The sequence below is a fragment of the Ictalurus punctatus genome, chromosome 12 (assembly GCF_001660625.3).
Source record: "Ictalurus punctatus breed USDA103 chromosome 12, Coco_2.0, whole genome shotgun sequence".
Classification (NCBI taxonomy): Eukaryota; Metazoa; Chordata; class Actinopteri; order Siluriformes; family Ictaluridae; genus Ictalurus; species Ictalurus punctatus.
In genome coordinates this window covers 10,829,837-10,854,636 of record NC_030427.2, presented here as the reverse complement: position 1 = coordinate 10,854,636, position 24,800 = coordinate 10,829,837, and the positions used below count along the sequence as shown (strand labels likewise).

The following is a 24,800-nucleotide window of genomic DNA, read 5'->3' as shown; positions in this document are numbered from 1 at the left end:
TCTGCCAGGGTGGTCCAGTCTTTCCTGGTGTGTGGGATTGTGAACATGACCTTCGGATGAAAAAAAACCCCTTGCTAACCCTCTTAACCTCACACCCGGCCCATCTGTGCAGGGCCCACGGGACAGAGGGAATGAGGAAGCAAGGGACTAGGCAGAAAGGAGTATATACTCCTGTCTGAGTCAAGATTAGGATTGTGAGGCGTGCACACTCTAACAAAGAATCAACCCTGACCTCCACACTGGTGGGACTGGGGATGGCAGTTCAGTGTTTTGTAGACATTTTTTTTTCTAATATAACCCCTTAACTCCTGGATTATTACTCAGGCATGGCTTATCAGTATAGATTTTGGTGGGAAAAGACAACAATAATAACAACATAACCTCAAAATGAACAAAATGAAATCAAACTTGACTCATGCTACATGCTACCATCTAGTGATTTCAACAATACTTGAATGAACTTGAACAAACTAACTATGCATGGCAATTTGCAATGAGAGAACAGAAAGATGTAATCTGGTTTAAAAGCCAGCGTCCCCAGCCAAAGTGAAACGATACAGTTCACTTAAAACTGAACAGCTCTGACATAACACTTCACTGTTTAATTTGTCTCATTTGAAAAGAAATATAGCTCTGTGACCATTCAGAAATGCAAATTTATTGATCATGGCTTTATTGAAATATATCATTTTATAAGCAATTGGTATAATTATGATGGGTTCTGGTTGCTACTACAGTAATTTCACTTCAAAGACACATCAACAAACTAGCTAGATTTGAAGCTAGCTAGATTAAACTTGCTAATCACATCTTTTCTAATCAGGTAAAAGACTGAAAACTAAGCCTACATCTACATAAATTTGAAAAAGCATTCTTTTCTCTATTTTTTGGCCTCCTGTCCACATCGAGACGGTAGGTATCGTTGTCCAGGTAAAATGGAACTTTTCACAAATGATTCCCCCTAATGGATACGTTTGAAAACACCCTTTTCATGTTGTAGTGTGGACTGAAAATGGAGAGAATGGAGATATTCAAAAACGATGATATAGTTTTAATCACGTGATGCAATCATCTGACCCATGCAACTCAAAACAAACAAGATGGTAGGTGATGTTGTACTGCAGTTGTTGTGCCTGCTATACTTTGATAGCGTTGTCAAAGATTAATATCACTTTGTACAACCTTCAAATTGCTTTTTTAGATAAAAGCCTGAAGGAAATGATGTAAGACAAAGCTTCTTATGTTTTTCCTCATGTGTATGTAGAGATATACTGTATAGTGACTAAACATTTGGTGTTCATTCAGGTAACTTTTGATGGTTCCCATCATCACTGTTACAGTGTATGTGATGACCAGAAGCAGTAAAAGCATTAATTGTTCACTGTTCCCCTCACCCATAATGAAAAAAAACATCCATAGAGTCAGACTGGGGCAGAGCGATTCCTACCCCAATCAGCCTCTACTACTACTTGTTGCAGTTCTCATTTTTGAACACTAGGCGCAATAATAACACCTCTATGGCGTAGTGAGCAGGCTGCCCCACCTCCCGATTGCACAACATTTAGAAAGCCATAAGCTAGTAAGCTGGTATGGTTGGACTTGCTGATCGCTGTTAACAAAATGCTCATGGTTTATAAGTTTCCCAAAAAAATAACACTTTTAACCTCATCAAGAAATTCAGATTCTATGAATATGCAAGACGGAAACACACCAAACCTTTCATATCATCCCCTTTCCAAGGAAAGGTTTATAAGTTTTTCACCACAGGAAAGTCTTTAAGGCAGATGTTTTTCTTATTAATTTCAAGATGAGGATAAAAGAGAGGCTCATGGTTCATGGGTGTGGGTTTCTTGTTTATTGATATATTTTCGATGTCTCGTCATTTCGATAGTCATTGTAAACCAGCAAGTTATCTTGCTAAAATGTTATGCTCATGAAATATGCTCGCTGATAAATCTATCTCACAGCTGACTGACAGCAGGCTCCTGCTAACTCACTTCAGTTTAGTAACTTAGTGACTGTGAACTGTGTAACACAACTCAAACGTAAACACAGGGGGATGACTGTAATATTATACATTCACAATGTCAAGAGTGGAAAGTCAAAAACAAGGTATGTTTGACATTTTAGTTCAGTAACTTGATGAATGAGGAGTAGCGCTGGTGATGTCAACGTCCAGTTTTCATACAGATGCCCATATTTCAAAAACTGAAAGCTTCCCCATGTGAACATACTGTATTATGTCAAAAACACTCATTGCAATCCCTATTACATACAGTAGGGATTCCCATTATATAGATAAAGGGAAAAGTTGGAGACAAATTTATGAATACTGTATATTGGAATTACAATGATAAATGTGTGTAACCGTGTGGTTGAGCCACGTGCTTGAGTGTTAAACGTGATTATAAATGGTTCAATAGTACAGCATGATCAATATTAAATAGAAAATTGTAAAAGTTGGCAAATTGCTGAGGTATAAGACAAATTAAACACTTGAGACTGCTTTTTTGGAAAATAATAAACTTCAGGTTAAAATCAGTCCCTTTGATTTGTTCCAGACCACATCACACCATCTCATCATTGATCATTTTTCTATAACAGCATACCTCAAAGTGTTTTAATCCTTACATAAATTCTCAGTAATTACTGGTGATTTTCAAATATCTTCCTGTGTAATTACGACATGCTTTAAAAATTCGAGGTAGTGTATTATTTTGTAAAACACAACAAATGTATATATACACAGAAACACGTTGTAAAACTAATTCAGTCCTCCCCACCCTCGCTCACTCTCTGTTTTGGGTCTTCAGCACCTATCATGGTTGAGGTTTTATGTGGTTTTATGAGGTTTAATGAAAACACACACACACACACACACACACACACACACACACACACACACACAAAAATTCAATTAACAATTGTTCCATTAATCAAAATTACGTTCATCATAAGTGATTTTAGGGCATGTTTTGTGTCTAAAGTTTGCTTCTTTAGTTTTGCACGATAGCTACAAGGCTAACATTACTAATAAGTAATGGATTCTTATCGCTACCAGTTTAGCACTGTGCAAACAGCAAGCAGAATTAGCCACACACTCACTACAAAAGACATAGCGCCTCATTTATCAATCTTGATACGAACAAATTTAATCATAAATCTTTCACAGGAACATTTAAGCAAAAAAAAAAAAAAAATCGGTATTCATAATAAAAGTTAGCTCGGACGAATGTTCGTCTCCTGCGACAGCTCATACGTTTGTGTAAATTTACATATAAAGATTTTTTGTTGCTGGGGAGGAGTAAAATGGCATGCAAATTACAATTTAAACTGCACACAGGAATTTAATGAAAATGTTGAGGAACTTAATCATTTCATGTTAACGATTTGAAACAAAGCAATCAAAAAAAAATATCTGTAATTTAAGATGACTAAGAGTAGCCATTCGATTAGAACAAAAATAATGGCACCTTATAACGGGAGAAAATGTTAGCTGTGGTACTTGACACACTGCATTGGCTGAGCTGCATTACTATGGAATGAAAATTTGTGCCCAATGTATTGAAGGATCAAGAAATTAACAAAAATATACAATGAGAAAGAAGAACAACTCTCTGAAACTAAAAACAGTGAACTCAGTGGCAAACATTTAACATGGTTTTCAAATAAACAACGTTCTTTGTTAACAGTTTTCTAAGCTTAATTTTTTGCTAATCATGGTTTATGAATGCGCTGCTATCGGTTTTATTCGCCATTTCAAACGCAAGTTTATGTCAGAATCACCCTTCTGTCACAAATCTCTCAGCTTTACTCTCACTGGATAGTGAGATTTGGATCTACAGTTCACAGAGCGGCATCGTCATCATCCTCCTCCTCAGCTGGACAGTCAACTGTTGATCTAAATCTCACTAGCCAATGAGAATAAATCACTGTTAAGCCCCACCCACACAATAGATTTGTGCCAGAATGGCAAAGGTAAACTTGCGGAGCGTAAACAAAAAGGTTGAAGGAGTGAATGAAAACTCTGGCAGCGCATTCATAAACCACGATTAGTAAAAACAACGCTTAGAAAACTGATAACAAAGAATACTGTTGATTTGTTTTCAGTTTCAGAATGTTCTTCTTCTTTCTCATTGTATATTTTTGTTCATTTCTTGGAAAGGTATGCTCAATTCTTTTGGCACAAATTGAATTCCATCCATTTCTAGAAGATCTGTTTATGTTGTCATATGTTTTTGTTTTCAGCTCTTTGTGAACCTTGCCTTTTATGGAGTTTTGTGGGTGTTGCTAAATGCAAATGAATGAAATGCTTGGGTGATTGTTTCGCATAAAATAGCAGAATAAGTCTTATACTATATTATCACCCAAACCATTTATACCATAAAATTTTGTCTTCAAACCTCTGTTTTAAAGTTTTAAGCTTGCACTGAGTGATGCCAAACTATGTGCTGAAAAAGAAAGCAATTCCAGCTACAAAATGGAGATATGACCGTTTCATCTCTTTGCACATTTGTGTAATTACCACTAACTGTTATCTACAGTAATCACAATGAAAATATAAGGACGCATCATGTCATGGAAGATCAGAGAAAAATTGAAGTAGATCAAAAAGCAGTAACAAGTTAGTGTATAAAACTGCATATCACACATTACACACTCTCTCACACTCAAAACCACCACAGCACTGGAAAATGCAACTCTTAACAGTTTACGAGGTTGGCCTGACTAATGTACAGACCAAACTGCAGCATGACGTACATTGTAGATGTTTTATGGAGGAACACGAGGTCACCGAGAAGCAGCACAGGCCTTCATAGCTACCATGTGGTCATGATAAAAAAAAAGAAAAGAAAACAGTACAAAAAGAATTTTTATTTATTCGGACACTTCCTTCCTCAAAAAGAGTTAAAAATAGAGTAAAACACAACTTGTGAGTGCACACTACAAGCTCTAAATCAGCCTACACCTAAATCATTACTCTCTAATTCATCCCTCCATCTCAAGCGTGTTTTAAAGGAGTGTTTCTAACTGCCCATTGACGGCTCTCTCTCTCTCTCTCTCTCTCTCTCTCTCTCTCTCTCTCTCTCTCTCTTTGTAACGTTTCCCAAGAAGGCACGTCAAGTCTGAAATGTGAAATGTGAAGGAAGGAGGGAGAATGAGAGAGTGCAGCTTTTTTAAATTAGGAGACTTGTGCACTCAGCCAAAAGCCACAAATTAGCCCCCTCCAGCAGCGGGGAATTAGGAACAATTTTGTGTTCGCTATAAAAAAGACGAGCACAAAAAAGGACGAGGGCAAAAAATATAGCTTGCACCGGGACCACCAGAGAACACACATAAACAGCACCCATGGAGAACAGCATGGGTGGCACAGAGAGAGAGAGAGAGAGAGAGAGAGAGAGAGAGAGAGAGAGAGAGAGACAAAGAATGAAAGAAAGAAAAGATACATGCCAAAAAATGAAGGAGAGAGACAGCAAAAAAGTCAAACAGAAATAAATGGGGGAACATAAAAGAGAAGGAAGGAGTTGTGGTAAAAAAATAAAAATAAATAATAAACGAGTGGTTAAAAAAATACAGGGCGTAACAGAAATAGAGGGAGTGAGAGAAGGGTGAGACACCTGGCTGTGTGCAGAGGAGAGCGATTTCTACTCAACAGGTGAGCTCACCACACACACACACACACACACACACACACACACACACACACACTCTCTCTCTCTCTCTCTCTCTCTCTCTCACACACACACACACACACACACACACACAAACACGCACTTTCTCCATTACTGTGAACTATTAAACACACACTAAGCTTTCACACGCCAAACTCTGAAACCAAACCTTAGCTCCATGACTCAGACAAAAAAAGAGAGACAGACAGACAGACAGAGACAGATCCTGAAACCATGAATATCACTATTACTATGATTGTTGTTATAGTTTATTTATAATATGTTTGATAGTTATTAATATTTTATGTTATTAGTAGTAGCATTAACACTACTACTACTACTACTAATAATAATAATAAATAATAATAATATAATAATAATAATACTTTAATATAACATAATATAAAACAAACATAATTATTATTTATTTTTATAGCCGACATAATTATGCCGGTAAATCTGACTTTACTTAAGTGAACAAAACTAAATACGACTGGACTGAATTGTTAGAACAGAAAAAAATGGAAGTGAAGTAAATTAAACAGAACTGAACTGGGCTGAATATACAGTGCATCCGGAAAGTATTCACAGCGCTTCACTTTTTCCACGTTTTGTTATGTTACAGCCTTATTCCTAAATGGATTAAATTCATTATTTTCCGCAAAATTCTACAAACAATACCCCATAATGACAACGTGAAAGAAGTTTGTTTGAAATCTTTGCAAATTTATTAAAAATAAAAAAACAAAAAAGCACATGTACATAAGTATTCACAGCCTTTGCCATGACACTCAAAATTGGGCTCAGGTGCATCCTGTTTCCACTGATCATCCTTGAGATGTTTCTACAACTTGATTGGAGTCCACCTGTGGTAAATTCAGTTAATTGGACATGATTTGGAAAGGCACACGCCTGTGTATATAAAGATCCCACAGTTAACAATGCATGTCAGAACACAAACCAAGTCATGAAGTCCAAGGAATTGTCTGTAGACCTCCGAGACAGGATTGTATCAAGGCACAGATCTGGGGAAGGGTACAGAAACATTTCTGCAGCATTGAAGGAGGAAGTTTGGAACCACCAGGACTCTTCCTAGAGCTGGCCAGCCCGATGGTCACTCTGATAGAGCTCCAGCATGTCTCTGTGGAGAGAGGAGAAACTTCCAGAAGAACAACCATCTCTGCAACACTCCACCAATCAGGCTTGTATGGTAGAGTGGCCAGACGGAAGCCACTCCTCCTGAAGGACTCTCAGACCATGAGAAACAAAATTCTTTGGTCTGATGGTCTGAATGGCAAGCGTCATGTCTGGAGGAAACCAGGCACCACTCATCACCTGGCCAATACCATCCCTACAGTGAAGCATGGTGGTGGCAGCATCATGCTGTGAGGATGGTTTTCAGTGGCATTAATTGGGAGACTAGTTAGGATCAAGGGAAAGATGAATGCAGCAATGTACAGAGACATTCTTGATGAAAACCTGTTCCAGAGTGCTCTGGACCTCAGACTGGGGCGAAGGTTCATCTACCAACAGGACAATGACCCTAAGCACACAGCCAAGATAACAAAGGAGTGGCTACAGGACAACTCTGTGAATGTCCTTGAGTGGCCCAGCCAGAGCCCAGACATGAACCCGATTGGACATCTCTGGAGAGACCTGAAAATGGCTGTGTACCGACGCTCCCCAACCAACCTGATGGAGCCTGAGAAGAAGAATGGGAGAAACTGCCCAAAAATAGGTGTTCCAAGCTTGTAGCATCATTCTCAAAAAGATTTGAGGCTGTAATTGGTGCCAAAGGTGTCAACAAAGTATTGAGCAAAGGCTGTGAATACTTATGTACATGTGCTTTTTTTGTTGTTTTTTTTTGTTGTTTATTTTTAATAAAATTTGCAAAGATTTCAAACAAACTTCTTTCACGTTGTCATTATGGGGTATTGTTTGTAGAATTTTGAGGAAAATAATGAATTTAATCCATTTAGGAATAAGGCTGTAACATAACAAAATGTGGAAAAAGTGAAGCGCTGTGAATACTTTCCGGATGCACTGTATTTTCATGAAACAGAACTGAACTGAAACAGAGCAGAAACAGACTGAATTCAACTGAACAGAACTGAACAGACCTGAACAGACCTGAACAGAACTGAACTGAAGTGAGGGTGGCTTAGTGGTTAGTACATTTGCCTCACACCTCCAGGGTTGGGGGTTTGATTCCCGCCTCTGCCCTGTGTGAGTGGAGCTTGCATGTTCTCACGGTGCTTTGTGGGGGTACTCTGGTTTCCTCCCTCAGTCCACAGACATGCGTTGTAGGCTGTCCATAGCGTGTGAATATGAGTATGTGTGCAATTGTGAACTGGGATGGGTTGACTGCCTCAGTAGAGAAAATGGATGGATGAACTGAAGTGAACAGAACAGAAATAAAATGAACTGAATGGAACAGAACCAAACTGATCAGAACTGAACTGAGTGAACTGCAGTGAAGAGAAGAGAGCCGAATCAAACAGAACTGGGGTGAAATTAGCAGAACAGAACTTGATTGAATTGAATCGAACAGAACAAGACTGAATTGAGCATGACAAAAGAATCAAACAAAAGAAAACAAGCCAGAACAGAGCTGAATCAAACAGAATTGAACTGAGAGTGCCTTAGAGAAAAAAAGTGAACAAAAGGCGGAAAGATAGAAGGAATTATATTATATATATATAAAATGCAACAATGACACCACAAAGCAGTCTCTCTCTCAGTCAGTCAGTCAGTCTCTCTCTCTCCGCGGTTGCAGATCAGAGCAGCGCCGGCACAGCAGTGTAGGATTGCATCAGAAGTGTTCAGAAGTGTTTGGTTTCATCTCCCGAGTGCTTCATTTTTCAAAATTTTGCATGCAACCGCAAATCCTCACTCACTCTCACACACCCTCACTCATCCTCACTCATCCTCACTCATCAATAACACCATGATCTCCGCTACAAACTTCTGAAGACACACCAGCAATGTGATGTCACCACAAGCAGCAGCGCTCAGAGAAACCTCTAATCCTCCTGGGCTTGTGTGTCATGTACAGAGACGTTACTCTGATAAACTTACGGATTTATATATACAAACTTATATTACAGTAGGAGAAGAAGCTGTGTCTGTGAGCGGAGCAGTAAAACATGTCTTGGTTATGTCTCGAAGGAAATGTAGAAATACAAAACTGTTCCAAGTTAATTATTGAGAGAGAGCGAGAGAGAGAGAGCGAGAGAACAACATGTCTCCGTCTAAGAGACAGTGGGCTTTAATTCCCTGTAATTACTTAGATTTACTATTTAGAATATCAGTATTCTTATTAGAATTATCACCATTACCTCTCTTATTGTTATGTCTATGTTTGCTATTATATTTGGATTATTGTTATATTGATATTTAAAAAAATAATAATAATTTTAACAATATAATAATTCTTTTACAGTACAGAATTGAATAGAACTGGAGAACTGACCTGATCAAAAATTTCAAAAATGTATTTAATTTAACTGGGTTGAACTGAATTGGGCAAAACTGAATCAAACTGAACTAAACAGAAATACATTGAAAGAACTGAAGAGAATAGACTTGAACAAAAAAATATTGAATTGAATTGAATAGAACTTAGATCTGATCTGAATTCAAAAGAGCTGAAGAGTTGGAGAACAAAAGTGAATTGAATTGAGCAGAATTGAATTGAATCGAGTCAGCAAAAAGAAAAAAAGAATCTAATCATATGTGAATTGAACAAAGCTGAAGTGAAAACAACTGAACCGTATTGAACAGAATTGAACCGAACTGAAAAGAACTGAGTTCAACACAAATGAATCGAATAAAAATGGCGTGAACAAAAGTGAATCAAATTGAACTAAACAGCACTGATGTGAATAGAACTGAAACGAACTGATTGGAAGAAAAATGAATTAAATTGTACAGGACAGAACTGAATAGCATTCATTTAAACTGAATAGAACTGAATTTGATTAAACAGAACGGAATTAAATAGAAGTGAGGTGAACAAAAGTAAACAAAAGTGAATCCGATTGACGGAAACTGAACTGAATTGAACTGAATCAAATGGAACTTTAAGTGAATTAGATTGAACTGTGCAGAACAGAACTGAATTGAGAGGAAAAGGGCAAAAGTGGTTGCAAAAGTGCACATTATGACTACACACACACACACACACACACACACACACACACACACACACACACACACACACACACTACAGCCTTTTCTGACCAGGTGGTCCTGAGTTTGTGGAAACAATTCTAAATTATGGTTATCTAATAAACTCCAGCAGGTCTGTTGGCGCACTTGTATTTACTCTGAAGAGTAAATAAAATAATTGTAAATAATCCAGCATGTCTGAAAAAGAAAGCTCAGCAGATGCTCTGTCGTCCCGTTCAGTTCTGGTCACCGAGTTAATCACAAACACATTGTGATCTCTAACTCTGCTCGATTCGGGTTGACGATTTTTACAGACGAGCGCCGAAACAGAGCAGGTCGCCTGAAAGCAAGATGAAAGAGCTATTTTGCGTGTCCATAAAAGCATCGGTCTTGCTCTGAGTTTTATGCCGTCACTAACAGCTTTACTATTTTCCTCTTTCTGTACCTCATCAGCTGCCTTAATCTGTCTCGCATACACACACTCTTTCACCCCTCACTGGTTCCCCTTCATGCTGAACGCATGGCTGAAGTTTGAGCTCAATACCCTTCTGGGTGGCTTTCCTGCGATATGTCACTGTCATTACTGCCAACAGCAGGGGAGGCCCAGGCTTACACACACACACACACACACACACGCACACACACACTTTATCATATTAGTAGTGTAGACTGTAAAACACTACAGTGTACAGATTGTGACTATTGCTGCGTTCGACTAAAACTCAACTTAAAATTCCTGCTCGGAAAGTCAGGAAGGGGAAGGTCTCCTGAAAACCGAGTTAAGCACATGATGTCAAATCAGGATGACTGCTCACAGCATCAACAGTCGGTCCATACAGGCTTTCGCAGAGTTTTTTGTGATTGTTGCAGCCAAAAATGCTCGATTTTGCTACGGCTTTTTTTTTCCTCTTCACAATTTGCGATTTTTGTGCTTTTTTGTGGGAAAACTACTAGAATTGGTGAAACTGCAATTGCACGAAATTGTCATTGCAGTGATGTTTGTTGGTAAAGAAGACCTTTTAGTTCGACACACATGAATCAAAGGGGGCTTTGGCTGAATGTGCGTTCTGATGACGTCACATGGCACGTTGTGATGATGTCACATGACACGTCTTGGCCCTGCAGTAATATTTGAAAAAATTGCAAGCTCCTCAGAATATTATGGAGTTTCCTTGATTTTGCATTCATTTCTGCAATCGCAAAATCTTGGAGGGAGTGAACAGTACACAAAGTAGCACTTTGTCACTTTTAAATGAGTTAAACTTGACAAATAGATTTGCTTTAAGTCAACTGACAATCACATATATTTGCTTGTTAAATCTATAACACTCTTATCCATATCAACTTACATTTGTCTTATTTATACAATGGAGCAGTTGAGGGTTAAGGGCCTTGCTCAAGGGCCCAGCAGCGGGAGCTTGGTAGTGCTGGGATTTGAACTCACAACCTTTCGATCAATAGTTCAGGGTTAGGGTTAGGGTTAGTTTGCTGGTTTGAGGAGGTAAATATATGTCACTCATCACAGTTAGATTGTTGCTAACAAAATGCAAACATGGTGTCATAGCTTGGAGCTTGAGGTCAAAATTGATGTAATTCTGAGTTCCGACTTTCCACGTTGAGGGCTAAAGTCATAATATGCCTCAATTTATTTATAGCTAGCTATAGTTAAATACCTAACTAAAATCATGACACTTAAATATAAAAGCAAAAACAAATCCAGTGACTAGCATATATGCTCTCAGCTATAGGTTGCTAAGTAACAAATACTTAAACTAAAGTTTTGTAAGTAAAGTGAAATACTTACAAATTTGTTGCTTTGAATTGTAGTTAGTGAAAATCAAATCTCTATCTTCTACGAACTCCATTTATAACAGAACTTTCCCAGAAGCACTGCAGCACAAAACTCAATGTGAAGTGGTAGAGCGAGCATCAATTTGAACACTAACAATAAAGACAATCGCAACCTAAAGATGCTTCTCAAAAACTTGGTCTCAATTGGTTACTCTATCATCTACATTTTTGAATGAGCTCCTGATGTTCTTTACATTTCACCCACAGTTGTCTATTTGTACACTTATATTCCAAGCATTAGGTATGTAACACAATGCCACGATGCCACAATCTGTACCTGTTTATGTTTGGTGCACCAAATAATTGTATCTGTATTCATATTCCTATTTAAACTGGAAGTGAGCGTGGTCTATACCAGAAATTTCATGAAGAAAGAATGGGCAGAACTTTATTAAATTCTTGAACCAGATATCTTGTGGAATTTTCTGATACTTTCTGTGGAACTATCTTCTATCTACTGTGAGTGAGTAAGCTAAAAACGAGCACCAAAATTATTGGAACAGCAAGCCCAATTATTTTTTTATATTCACTGAAGATGTTTGAGATCAAAAGATGAATATGAGATTATAGAACAGAGGTTTAGCGTTAATTTACTGATATTTACATCTAGATGTTACCTTTTGCCACTGATTTTCCAAGTGATCAAATATATTGGAACATATGACTGACAGGTGTTTCTTTTTGCCCAGGTGTGCCCAGCTAGATAATCAATTAATTGCTGTGAAGTCTGCATTTGTTGTTAAAATGGTTAACACCAGAGAGCTGGGTATGGGAGAAAAGCAAGCCATTGTGAAGCTGAGAAAAGAGGGGAAATCTATCAGAGACACTGCGCAAGCATTGGACATAGTCAATGCAACAATTTGGAATGTCTTGAAAAAAAGAAAGAAACCACTGACAAGAAACAGGTCATCCAATGAAAACAACAGCAGTTGATGACTGAAACATTAGAAGAGCTGTGAAGATTAACCCAAAAACAACAGTTAGTGACATCACCAAATATCCACAGGTCAGGGGTGAAGGCATCACAATCCACCATTCAGAGAAGACTTTGAGAGCAGAAATATAGAGGCCATAACAGGAGCAAACTACTCATCAGCAGTAAGAACAGACTGGAATTCACAAACAAATATAAATACAGAGATGAGCCACAGAAACTCTGGAACCAAGATTGACCTTTACCAAAGTCTGGAGAAAGAAAGGATCTGCTCATGATCCAAAACTTAGAAGCTTATCAGTCAAGCATGGTGGAGGTAGTGTCATTGATAAAGTTTTATAGCATGGTCTCTGTTTCAATTCTGAAGGCCTCTAGTCTGTGTCACAATGTTTCTGTACCAGGTCAGATAGAATCGTTTTGTGCTCTTGGAATGTGCTTTTTTTTTTTTTTTTTGCATATTCCTAATGTAAGGGTGGCCTTACTCTCTCTCTCTCTCTCTCTCTCTCTCTCTCTCTCTCTCTCTGACTCTCTCTCTCTCTCTCTCTCTCTCTCGGGTCATCTTCTTTGCCTCTGGTAGAATAGATGTCTTTAGTTCTTATATCACTCGAACCAACGTAATAGATGTTTTGATTTTATCTGTGACCTGTTCCAATGGACATTTATTATTCTTTCTCAATATTTCTGTGCGCATATATACTATGCTATCATTAAACTAAGAAGCTTTCACTGAACACTGGTGTCGGTGTGACTTCTTCTGACTTGTGACTGGTATCGGACAAACAACTTAACGCTCATGGCTTGGGCTTGCATTTTTGCTTCTGGATTGGGTTAATCTATATTGATGATGCAACTCATGATGGTAGCAACAGAATGAATTCAGAAGTCTACAGAAATATTCTGTCTGAGAAATGCAGCCAATCTAACTAGGAGGAACTTTATGATGCAGCAAGACAATGACCCCAAAAGCTTTACAAACACAACAAAGGACTTCATCAGGGGGTCAATCACCAAGTCAATCACCAAACCTTAACCCCAATTGAGCATGCATTTCTGAGAGGAGATCTCAGATTTGCTCCCCAAAACAAACAATCTGATCTATCATCTGATATTCATCTTTTGATCTCAAACCTGAATGTCTTCAGTGTATAGCAAAAACAAAATAATTGGCCTTGCTGTTCAGAAGGGACTGTATGTTTCAAAACATTGTTTTTCCGAAACCAGAGAACTGTTGTGTATAGTTGCCAAAAATAATCATCTAATAATACTTTATCAGATTTGCTTTAGGTTTTGGGTGTGTTTCACAGAACAAGCTTTTTACAGAAAGATCAGAAATGCTGATGTCGGGCATGCTATCCAGAGTTGGCTGTAACCTGTTACAAAGTAACTGTAATCTAATTACTTTTTCTGATAACGCAGTAATGTAACACATTACATTTTAAATGTATGTAATTTGATTACAGTTACTGATATCAATAAAATTATATTACTTGCGTTCCAAATTTATTAACAATATTAAGTAAAATTCATTTAAAAAATAAATCACGTTATGCCCCGAAGATTTTTTCTTCAGCCCCGAATAATTCTGTGTAAATGAATGTCAGTAAAAGAAGACTGTAATTTTATATCTTCAGTGAACAGAGGCAAGACCACTCAGACAGGGCTTACAGGAAAATACATGTAACACTCGTGTCTTATTGGCTGACAGCTCTCACTTCTGCCAAACACTAGCTCACAGTCAGTGTGAGGAAAAATTAATATACGCTGATTTATTTATTTTTTTTAAACCAGTAAAGGGGAAACTGAAACACTAACATCCTCTGATGCTGAGCAGGTAAACAAGGTGTGTAAATGTCTATATGAGTTCCAGTTCATATATGAACATGATATGATCAGAGCATAAGGGAAGATAATGTACTTTGTAACCCATACAATGAGAGCTTAGCTGTGTAGCTGTGCCTCCCCTTGGCTAGCGATACCAAACGAGCCTAGTTAGAAAAGTTTTATATTTTATTGGTCTGGTTCTACAAACAGTGAAAACACCCGAGGCAAGTTTTACGATAAATCCAACTTTTTCTGAACATGTCATACACTGACATGCGCTAAAATTACTGAAAGAACTACGCGTTTCACTTTGAAGCGTATTTTTGTAGGTTTGACAGGTTTTTGATAGTAACGTGAAAGTAATTAGTAATCTGATTACTTTTTACATGCAGTAATCAGTAATGTAATCAGATTACAATTTTAAAGTCGTAATTAGTAATCTGTAGTGGAGTAACTTACCCAACACTGATGCTATCAGAATATACTATGAAGCTAGGATGCAGTGCTGATGCTAGGTGCCATTTCGTTATAATGCCTGTATGATTTTCCTGGGAAGTTTTTCTTTTAATAATGATTTAGAAAGTTCATATACAGTATGAAACACACGAAATGAGCATACAAGTTCTTTTTTTTTTTTTTTAAATCATACATTTTTGGAGACCCTAGGAAAGGTATGCTGGTCTGTGCACAGCGTGTGGTCTTTGTGAACTATAGCTGTGGCTCTATAAAGAAATCAGAAATGTGTGCACACCACTGTTAAGTTGTTTCCCATGCAAAGACTAGGGGAAAAAAGAAGAAGAAAAAAAAGAGTCTCCCTTGTCCAATGTCCCAACATTTTGGGCTTGATTCAAGTCTTTTCTCGTGTGTGTGTGTGTATGTTTTTTTTGTTGTTGTTGTAATTGAGGTGGGAATTTTTGTCAAAACCTGGCAACCCTACAGAGTTCAAGCTTTACATGAAAGTAAAAAAGTTGGGTGACTTTTATATTTTGTCCCAATGCACACACCTAGTCCCGACATGAAGCAAGCTTTCTATAAAAAAAAAAAAAAAATAGAGCACCTTTTATTTATATTTGTATTTGGATTCAATACATTATCCAAACAAGCACATTATCTGTTAATCCAAATTATGTGTTTGTATTTGTGTACAACTGGAGTAAGTGCACAGAGAAGTAAAAACTAAAAATGGTCTGCAATAAGACACAGATTGAAAGAGAAAGAGAGAGAGAGAGAGAGAGAGAGAGAGAGAGAGAGAGAGAGAGAGAGAGAGGAAGGAGTAGTATAGGTTATAATTAAGTCTCAAATATAGTAGAATTTTTGCCACAAAAAAAAAAAGGCTGCAAGGAATTGAATGGCACAAGTTTGAAAACACACTGAGTGACATACAGCACATTTAGTGATTGTACAAATATAATCAAACTGATCTCAAACAAAATTCATAGAAATACTAACAAGAAAGAAAGTAATCCTATTTGAAAGAAATTGAAAGGAAAGCCATGATCACTTATCACTTACCTCACCCTTCACCCTGATCTTAACCGTTCATTACTTTTCATTTTGAGTTGGCTCGTGTGAATTCATGTAGACTCGTAAGGCCATGTTGGCGTGATTCATTAACTTCTACCTCGGGCTGCGTTGTGCTCAAACTAGCTTAGCATTCTGTGCTCCTCTTGGGTTTGTCAGCATAATGGCATGTTGGCAGAAAGTCTACGTTATTGAAGTCAGTCCTCAGCTGTAACACTTCTGTCAAACCTATTTAGTCTCACTGCAAATCATGCTGGCATTACGAATGTACAAGCTGCAGGCCAAGTTAATGTGGAAATTTATGGGAAAGCTGTCTACATAATGACTTTATAGCAAACGAATAACCATTGAAAAACACATTCAGGCAATTCCAGGAGTATGCATGTGGTATATAAACTCACAGTGATGGAAAAAAGTCTAAATACCTGCACATGATTAGCATCAAGAAGAAAATATACATCTGATCATGTGACCTTTCAGGAAGCACACAAGGCAATATTTAAACGGAGGACATTTCTTTTTGTACTTATTGAATTCTCGATTCTGACTGGTCAAACAGTGTTGATTAATTTTCTATAAAAAAAACAGCTCTGACAGTAGAAGCATCTAGAAGACAAATCACAGGTCTATATTAATGCAGTCACTCAAATGATTATTGTTTCTAGAGTAACAGCTTACACAGGGACTTGTATAGTGGATGTTCCACTTTTTCTTTTCTTTTTTTTTTTTTTAATCTGTAAGGAGATGTTTTTAATTAGGAGTCTCCAGTGTCAGTACTTTATAACAGTCTTATTAAGATTTCCAGAACAGGAAAGGTGAGGATGGTGAGGGAACGGCTAATTACAGCTGTTATAACGCAAGTGATAACAGGAACTAACTTGCTTCACAACCATTCTACAATATTAAATGTTAAATATATAAATTGATAAAAAGTATGATGTGGGTTTTTTTTTTATTAAGAAAATTTGTAATCGTTGGCAAATTGCTGTGGTATATGAGGAATGAAACACTTCAGGTGTGATTATTTTCCTATAACAGCACATCTCAAAGCATTTCTAACCTTACATACTCTGTATGACACACACATTACATTTGATCAAAGTTAATAGGTTGGGATATTGCATAGACATTTACTCACAGCAATGTATAAATGTGTGTTGTTCTGTAATATACATTACTGAAGAATAATGTCTGACTTTTTTTTGCTTTAGGGAAATGATGTGACTCAGACTGTAGAGATCACATGTCTGTATGAGACAACTCATCTCATTCTGCAAACACAGACACAAGCTTTTTTGGCTAAATAAACTGGCAAAGCAGTGTATACTTATGTATTATTAAGTGATTATGTATGTGCTATGAAGTCGTTATGTAGCCTTGAAATAAACCATCACCATTTTCTTTCCACATCGGCTCTGTGGAAGCATCTCAGGCTACATTTGTATCTGGGCTGTCAGGAGCGAACGTTCACAGATGTGGCAGAACAAACAGAAGAAGGGGAAAAAATGAAAAACAGGATGGAACGCTTGTTCAACATGATCAGGATGGCCTCCAGGGCAACGTCTGCTGGGAAACGGAATCGAGAAATGGCTAGAGAGCGTCATCGAGCCTGGTAGATGATAGTAAAGAAGCGTCAAATAGATCAGAAATCAGCTCTGAAATAAATCAGCAAAGACATGTATGGTGTCCAGTGTTTGCTTCTGGAGCTGTGTTGCTACTGTGCACAGATAAGCCAGTGTGAAAATTGTGAAGTACATTTCTCCCAATGTAAAAAAAGCAGAATCATAGTAGACAGCTGTAAGCCATGTAGATGGTTATATAATTCCATTTTGAACAATTTTTTTTTTAAACCAGGATCATCATTGATATTTAAAAACAATTTAACATAGCTTTCAGTTTTAGACAATGCTATTTCAGTGTGTGTTTTTTTTTTTTTTTTTTTTTTTTTTTTTTTTTTTTTTAAAGATTATTACTTGTCACACTGTACAAGATGTTCCCAATAAAATATTGGTTGAACTCCATAACAGATGTGTTCTCCATGTCTGGTTATACAATGAAGATCCTCTAACAGTAGACCTGTGACTAAGGAAAATTACGAGGCTTTGCTTACACATCAGTCAGCTCGCATAAACAGTAACAGTATAGATTCTATCTGGGTTAATGTTGTTTGAAGGAAATATAAGAATATTTGAGCACATATTTAGGGAAAAGACATGTAACTCCAGTACAAATCTAAAGACGGAAATATCAGATACTAAATGAGTCTTGGCTAATCGCCTACATTTGGGGTAAGTGGTAAAACAATATAAATTTGATTCTTTGATGGACCATTCCTTAATGCAGGACAGAGCAAATTAGGTCATGTCAATACTTTATCAGATTTTTGGATAAATTGCATCTATAACATTTCTACCCATAAACTGTAGCAATAACAATATCAAAATGTCCACAGCATTAGAAGGTTTTAAGCTCCACCCATTTTGCACAATCAGTCATGTCATATATGACTAAAAAATTGTTTTCTGATATAAAGTGGAGGAAATGTGTATTGGACGTGTCAACATTTTTTTCAGTAAAAAGATTTCCTATAAGGTTATTCAAATGAAAATTTCACCAGACATCAGTATTAACTCAAGAAATCTGGAAATATAAAGAATTCACAACATTAAAGTCCATAAATAAAGTTATGTGTAATAATGTGGAAATAACACAGGAAAAACGTATTGAACACACTAAGAAAAAGCAGTTCTCCAAGCTAAGGTAAGGCAATGAACCAGTTGAAATCTGTAAGTAATTATACCCCCTATCAGTGTAAATTAATATCAGCTGGGTTTGTAAATTGATAGTCTATAAAAAGGCTTTTCATTACCAAGGTGTCACACAAGAAACATCTCATGATGGGTAAAAGCAAAGAGCTCTCTCAAGACCTTCGCGACCTTATTGTTGCAAAACATATTGATGGAATTGGATACAAATGTATTTCAAAACTTCTGAATCCTCCAGAAAGCACCATTGGGGCTATTATCTGCCAGAGGAAGCAACATCACTCATCAACTGGCCACGCACAGGAGCTCCTCGCAAGATTTCTCACCAGGGAATCTGAAGAATAGCCCAAGAGGCAAGGACCACTCAGAAAGAGCTCCAGAAACACTTGGAGGCAGCAGGTGCATTTGTTCATACAGGAAGCAGCTTGAAGGTGTCATTACAAACAAAGGCTTCTCCATTAAGTATTAAATAAATTTCAGTTAGTGTGTTCAATACTTTTTTCCTGTGTCATTCCTCATTATTACACATAACTTCATTTATGGACCTTAATGTTGTGAATTCTTTATATTTCCAGATTTCTTGAGTTAATACTGATGTCTGGTGAAAATTTCATGTGAATAGCCTCATTGGAAACATATTTACTGAAAAATGTTGACTCGCTGTTATACCCATTGTATATGTCAGTGTATGTGTCATTTCTTTTATAACCTTATAAATCTAACTCACTAACTGAAGTGGAAACCATATTGTTTTTGTTTTTTTCCCCTGAAAATTAGTTTCTAGATGACCTTTCATGAATGTTCATTCCTATCCCTGATTAGAAGGTTATTACAGAGGAAATTCCCAGATTGTTGATTATTGTCAGATTTGTTTTATTTTATACTGAAAAATGTTTTTTTGTGCTTTTCCAACTTCTTTTTAAGCAAAAGTGCTTCAGGAAACATAAAAAAAAAAAAAAAATTGATTCTAAATTCATCAGAAGACTAGATGCTTTGTTTGTTTTATTAAGTATGCAAAGGGATGTGTAATTAGACAAATGGTTCTTTGCATAAATAATCAGCAATCAACTGGCAATGATTCATTGTAATATCTTTTGTTCTTTGTGTTGTTGTTGTTTTTTTTTTAAAGTGACCCTAATTGCATGTAGGGTGTTACCTTAAATCTGGATTCATATTAATATTCAGATTAATCAAAGCACTGCACTGGGATTTTAGTAAGACACTACACTTGTGAATATATAAGTGCTGAACAACATCAGAGACTACAGCAGAAGGATAAATAATATTTAAACTGCATCATTCATTGCAGCGGTGAACCTCCTGCCAACTCGCCCACAGATGGACTTTCGTGCCTGCAAAAGGCTACACAAATTAGCCAGACAGGATTTGTGTTTATATGCGTATAAACACAAAATAATCCGGATGCAGAGTAAGTGGAAAATGTGAACGAGGGAGAGAGAGAGCAAAAGAGAGAGAGCGATGGAAACCTCTTTCTGCCCAAAAGTGAATAACACTGTTTGTTTTGTCAGGTGCAAACTGACCCCATTGCTTCTGCACGCGAAAACACAAAAAGACACACAAATCCATGCACGAATCCATCATGCATTTCCCACTGAGACATGCAATCAGCACAAAGCAGATCTAAATAGTGTTTTTTTTTTCATAATAGGGTTGGTATTTCGATTAAGAAAAGAGCATGGAATGAAACAAGCCAGGCAAGTGTTTATTTTCCATTAAATATCCTCTCAAATATTCATCTGGAGATGCTCAGAATCTTCCTTGGAAATCTTTCCCAATCCCACATGTTCTGTAAGGCATAGAGTTTGATAATCCAAACACTTAGCAAATGTCCAAAAAAAAAAAAAAAAATAGTGGAGGGAATGAGGATCCTCTTCTAAACCATGATGAAAACCTGCCTACTTATGTGTCCCATAATACCAGTAAGTCAAGCGTTGACGTTGGTGTGACTTTTCTATGAGAGATATTACTGTGGCTTTAAAGCTGTAGCTATTACACTCAGTTTACTTTCCATTTATATTTTTGTACTTGGACGATTAATAAGGTGCTGTTATTAATTTAAGTGAGCTATAAATTCCCACAACAGGAACCCACATGTACATCCAAGAAGCTTTTAAACTGGAGCAGATATTTACAATCATCCCATTCAAATTGTATAAACCACCATATTTTTACAATTACTCGTTTGGCGAAAAAATGTAAAAGCGAGGCAGAATATAATACAGTGCCTTGTTTAAGTAGCTGTAGATTAAATTTAAGTAGCCTAATAAATAACAAACATAATACATTTAAGCAGCAACAACATGTACTTACCATTATTGATACGGGCACTTAACCTAGATTAAATATTATGTATGTAACATCTTGGATTGTAGTTGATGACTCTTCTTAAAAATATTAGCCAGTAAGACATCCAAGACATCTTTATTTGTTGCCAAATTCTCAGATGCAGCCCCTATTTGCATTAAATCCGTGTTTATTTAATAGTTTTACAATGATTATATAGTCAAATCCAATAATATAATAATCACATTGCACTAGTTGCTTTATAGAAATGCAATAAAGTGTGAGCCAATGGAAATCAATTACTTAAAGAAATATTTAACATTGTACTTGTACTAATTGCACAACCTCTAAAACATAACTGTGCAGTGTTAATATTAATTGAAGCTTCATTTCAATGTCCTCTTGCAGTATAAAACCTAATAATGCAAGGAATGTTATATAGGAATATATCTATATCTATTGTGGCTGGAACTGAAGTGATATTATTATTATTATTATTATTATTATTATTATTGTTGTTGTTGTTGTTGTTGTTGTTGTTGTTGTTATTATTATTATTATTATTATTATTATTATTATTATTATTATTATATTGTTATTTACTATAAGACCTACATTTTGAATCAAAACCCTTCTCAAATGCCTTCAAGAATTGCAGCTAATGTTTCCAATGTTTCTATCTCTTTTTTCAGGCATAAACTAGAATGTAGCAAAATTATTATTATTATTATTATTTCATAATGAAGCTGTGGTGCTTTATTTAAAAATCGACCACACTGATCATGTGTTAAAGTATTCACCGTATCGCCCGAATTTTTTTTTTACAAACGTGGCAATGCCGACACAAAGACTAAACAAGGTTAATAAATAAACAAATAAATAAATAAATACATATTTTTTAAACATAGAAAGGTTACATGATAAAGCACGCATCGGATACAATTTTATTTGGTTCTTAAAAATAAATAAATAAATAAATATTCCAAATATAATTGAATTCGTTTTAATGGATCAATGTACATTAATTTAAAGTATTGGAACAAAATCATGTTCTAAAACTGAATTGTTGTTTACTGGCTTTATTCTAGCGTTCTTCTGTTTATTTATGTCACATCGTTGGGGGGAAAGGTTGTAAATTTTTTTTTTTTTTTTTAAATTACAGTCCATTGCCTAATGATTAAAAAGGTTTGAGAATAAAAATGGGGGAACACAACAATCCCCACCAATTTTCTTTGATAATTTCATTAATGTAAATTTTATTAAAGTTGTTTCCTTATTCTAACTATATGTTGTTGTTTTTTTTGTGTCCTCATATACAGGCTACACCATTGATGTTTAGATAACAATTTCATCTATTTTAAGTTAAAAAATGTATTACAGTACAGCGTCGCTGTAATCGCTGTAAAAGTTTTATATCTAATAAAAGTTTATATCTAATAGCTTATAATTAGACATAAACACGTACCGCAAATCTAAAGCGCCCTATTCATATCAGGTGATGTTATAATGTTTTAAAAGAATTTGATGAAGAATATGCGGATGAACTTGTGCTTCAAAGGTCTGACGTAAAAAACAAAAAAAAAAAAACAACAACAACAACAACAAAAAAAAAAAAACAGTGGATTAATGAACAAAGTCCAGTCCATAATAAAGGATAACACTTTAATGATTTTATATAATATATTTTTTGCTCTTGTTCTCTAGTGCTAGATCATTGTCATATAGGAGAGTGTTGTAGACACAGTACATTTCAACAAAAATCAAGGGAAAGTTTCATTCAGTAAAAAAAAAATACAATCCATAATTTTTTTTATATTTTTTTTATTTTTAAGTTTGGAATAAAAACAAAAACAAAACAAACAAAAAAACACAATTACCAGGACTTTCCTTGGATAATTCCACAGTTGTCGGGATTATTAATGTTCTTCCTATATTATAACTATGTGTGTTCTTTTGTGTCAAGTCTTCATATATAGGCTGAACTAGTAATGTTTAGAGAACACACAATTTCATAGATTTTAAGTTAATAAAATGCATTACAGTGTTGCGTCACCGAACCGCTGTAAAAGTTTGGTAGTGAGCGCGGTGTTGTGCAGAGCCTGCAGTTTGTGATATTCCTGCTGAAGAGAGTACAAACTCGGCGGAAGAGGAGGAAGAGCGGCCGGAGGTGCGAGCTGGGCGCCGGGGAAAGGAGCGCGCGAGCACTCGAGTGTGAGAGTGCGTGATGGATGCGGGAGGTAGCCTTTCAGAAGAGTGGACAGCGCAGGTAAAAGGCTGCCGACAGGTGAGACAAGAGCAGGAGGAGGATGAGGAGGATGAGGATGAGGATGAGGAGGTGAACGCTCGAGGTAGAGATCCAGAGCCGAGACCGGTAAAGCTGAAGTGTAAGATCCGAGCGGGAATCCCGGAAGAGGCGTTTCCGCGTCCTTGGTGAAGCAGTGGTGCCGCTTGAAGCGCTTCCTGCGCCGCAGGAAACTACCGTTTTCGAACATATCAGAGGACATGGGGTCCAAGGTCCAGTAGTTGCCCTTTCCGGGATTTCCGGGCTCTCGTGGCATTTTCACGAAGCAGTCATTGAGCGACAAGTTGTGCCGGATGGAGTTCTGCCACGCCGGGAACTTCTCGCGGTAGTAGGCGAAGCGGCGGCTGATGAACTCGCAGATCTCGCTGAGGGTCAGCCGCTTGCGGGGGCTCTGCAGGATTGCCATGGTGATGAGCGCGATGTAGGAGTACGGCGGTTTCACGCACGCGACACCGGACACGTCGCTGCGCTTCGCCTCTTCTCCTGGATCCTTCTCCTGGATCCTGCAGTCACTCCTTGATGTTTGAACTTGAGCATCTTTATCCTGTTCTCCAACAACGTCGATGTCGGGCTCCTCCATGGAGCTTTTATCCAAAATCATAATCCCGCAATATATATATATTTTTTTAAAAAAAGAAGAAGAAGAAGAAGAAGAAGAAGAAGGGGGAAAGCTCGCGCCTCAGAGCTGGATCATAAACTCACATCCGAGCTGCGGTGATGATCTTATCCACGCACACAAATACAAATAAATAAATAAATAAAACAAACACGCCTTGCTTTAAATCCCATCGAAGAAAGAGTGCGCTCCCGTCGTGTCTTTCATGTTTCACAAAAGATAAATGTTTTATTTAGATCGTGATAAAAATCGCAAGAGGAGGGGCATTACTTTTAGTCCTGTAGGTGAAAGCAGCGAGAAAGAAAGGAAAAACATCCTCAAGATCCCCCCCCCCCCCCCCCCCCCCCCCTCATGTAACTCTATCCATTAGTAGATGAGAAGGAGGTGATGTCATTTTTTTTAATTTTTTTTCAGGAGAGACCAGACTTCGTACCAAAAATAGGCTACACCGAAACACTCAGGCCACTGGTGGCAACAGGATATTAAAGATCTCTTATTTCCCGATTATATAAAATAGTGGGGAAAGTAGTTTTTCGATATTATGCTTTTTACTATTAAGCCCACACAAAATAAATAAATAAAATAAAATAAAATAAATATGCAATAACATTAGATAGCATATAAAGCGTAATACACATCTAATCCGCATTATTCACATTTAAGGTTATTTAAAATAAGTTAGAATATATTGGCTTAAAGAATATGATTTCAAATATGCAGATGGGCTTCGATATGCTTCAAAGGTCTGACACAAAAAGATGGATGAATGAACAAAGCACAGTCGTGAGAGCCTATTTATCATTAGGCAACGGCTTGGAGTTTCTTTTCATTATTAATATTGGTG

At 36.9% G+C, this 24,800-nt stretch overlaps 1 protein-coding gene across 1 annotated transcript; it reads right to left on the bottom strand.

Moving 5' to 3' along the window:
* Positions 1-22,686: 22,686 nt before the first annotated feature.
* Positions 22,687-24,262, bottom strand: LOC108272390 (forkhead box protein D1). Its single transcript, XM_017480782.3, has one exon. The coding sequence runs from the start codon at positions 23,939-23,941 to the stop codon at positions 23,075-23,077; it is 867 nt and encodes a 288-aa protein (XP_017336271.1). The 5' UTR covers positions 23,942-24,262; the 3' UTR covers positions 22,687-23,074.
* Positions 24,263-24,800: the final 538 nt, after the last annotated feature.

What these genes read in the sequence shown, in the direction of transcription:
- LOC108272390 (XM_017480782.3), bottom strand. Translation starts at nt 23,941, where the DNA reads ATGATTTTGGATAAAAGCTCCATGGAGGAGCCCGACATCGACGTTGTT.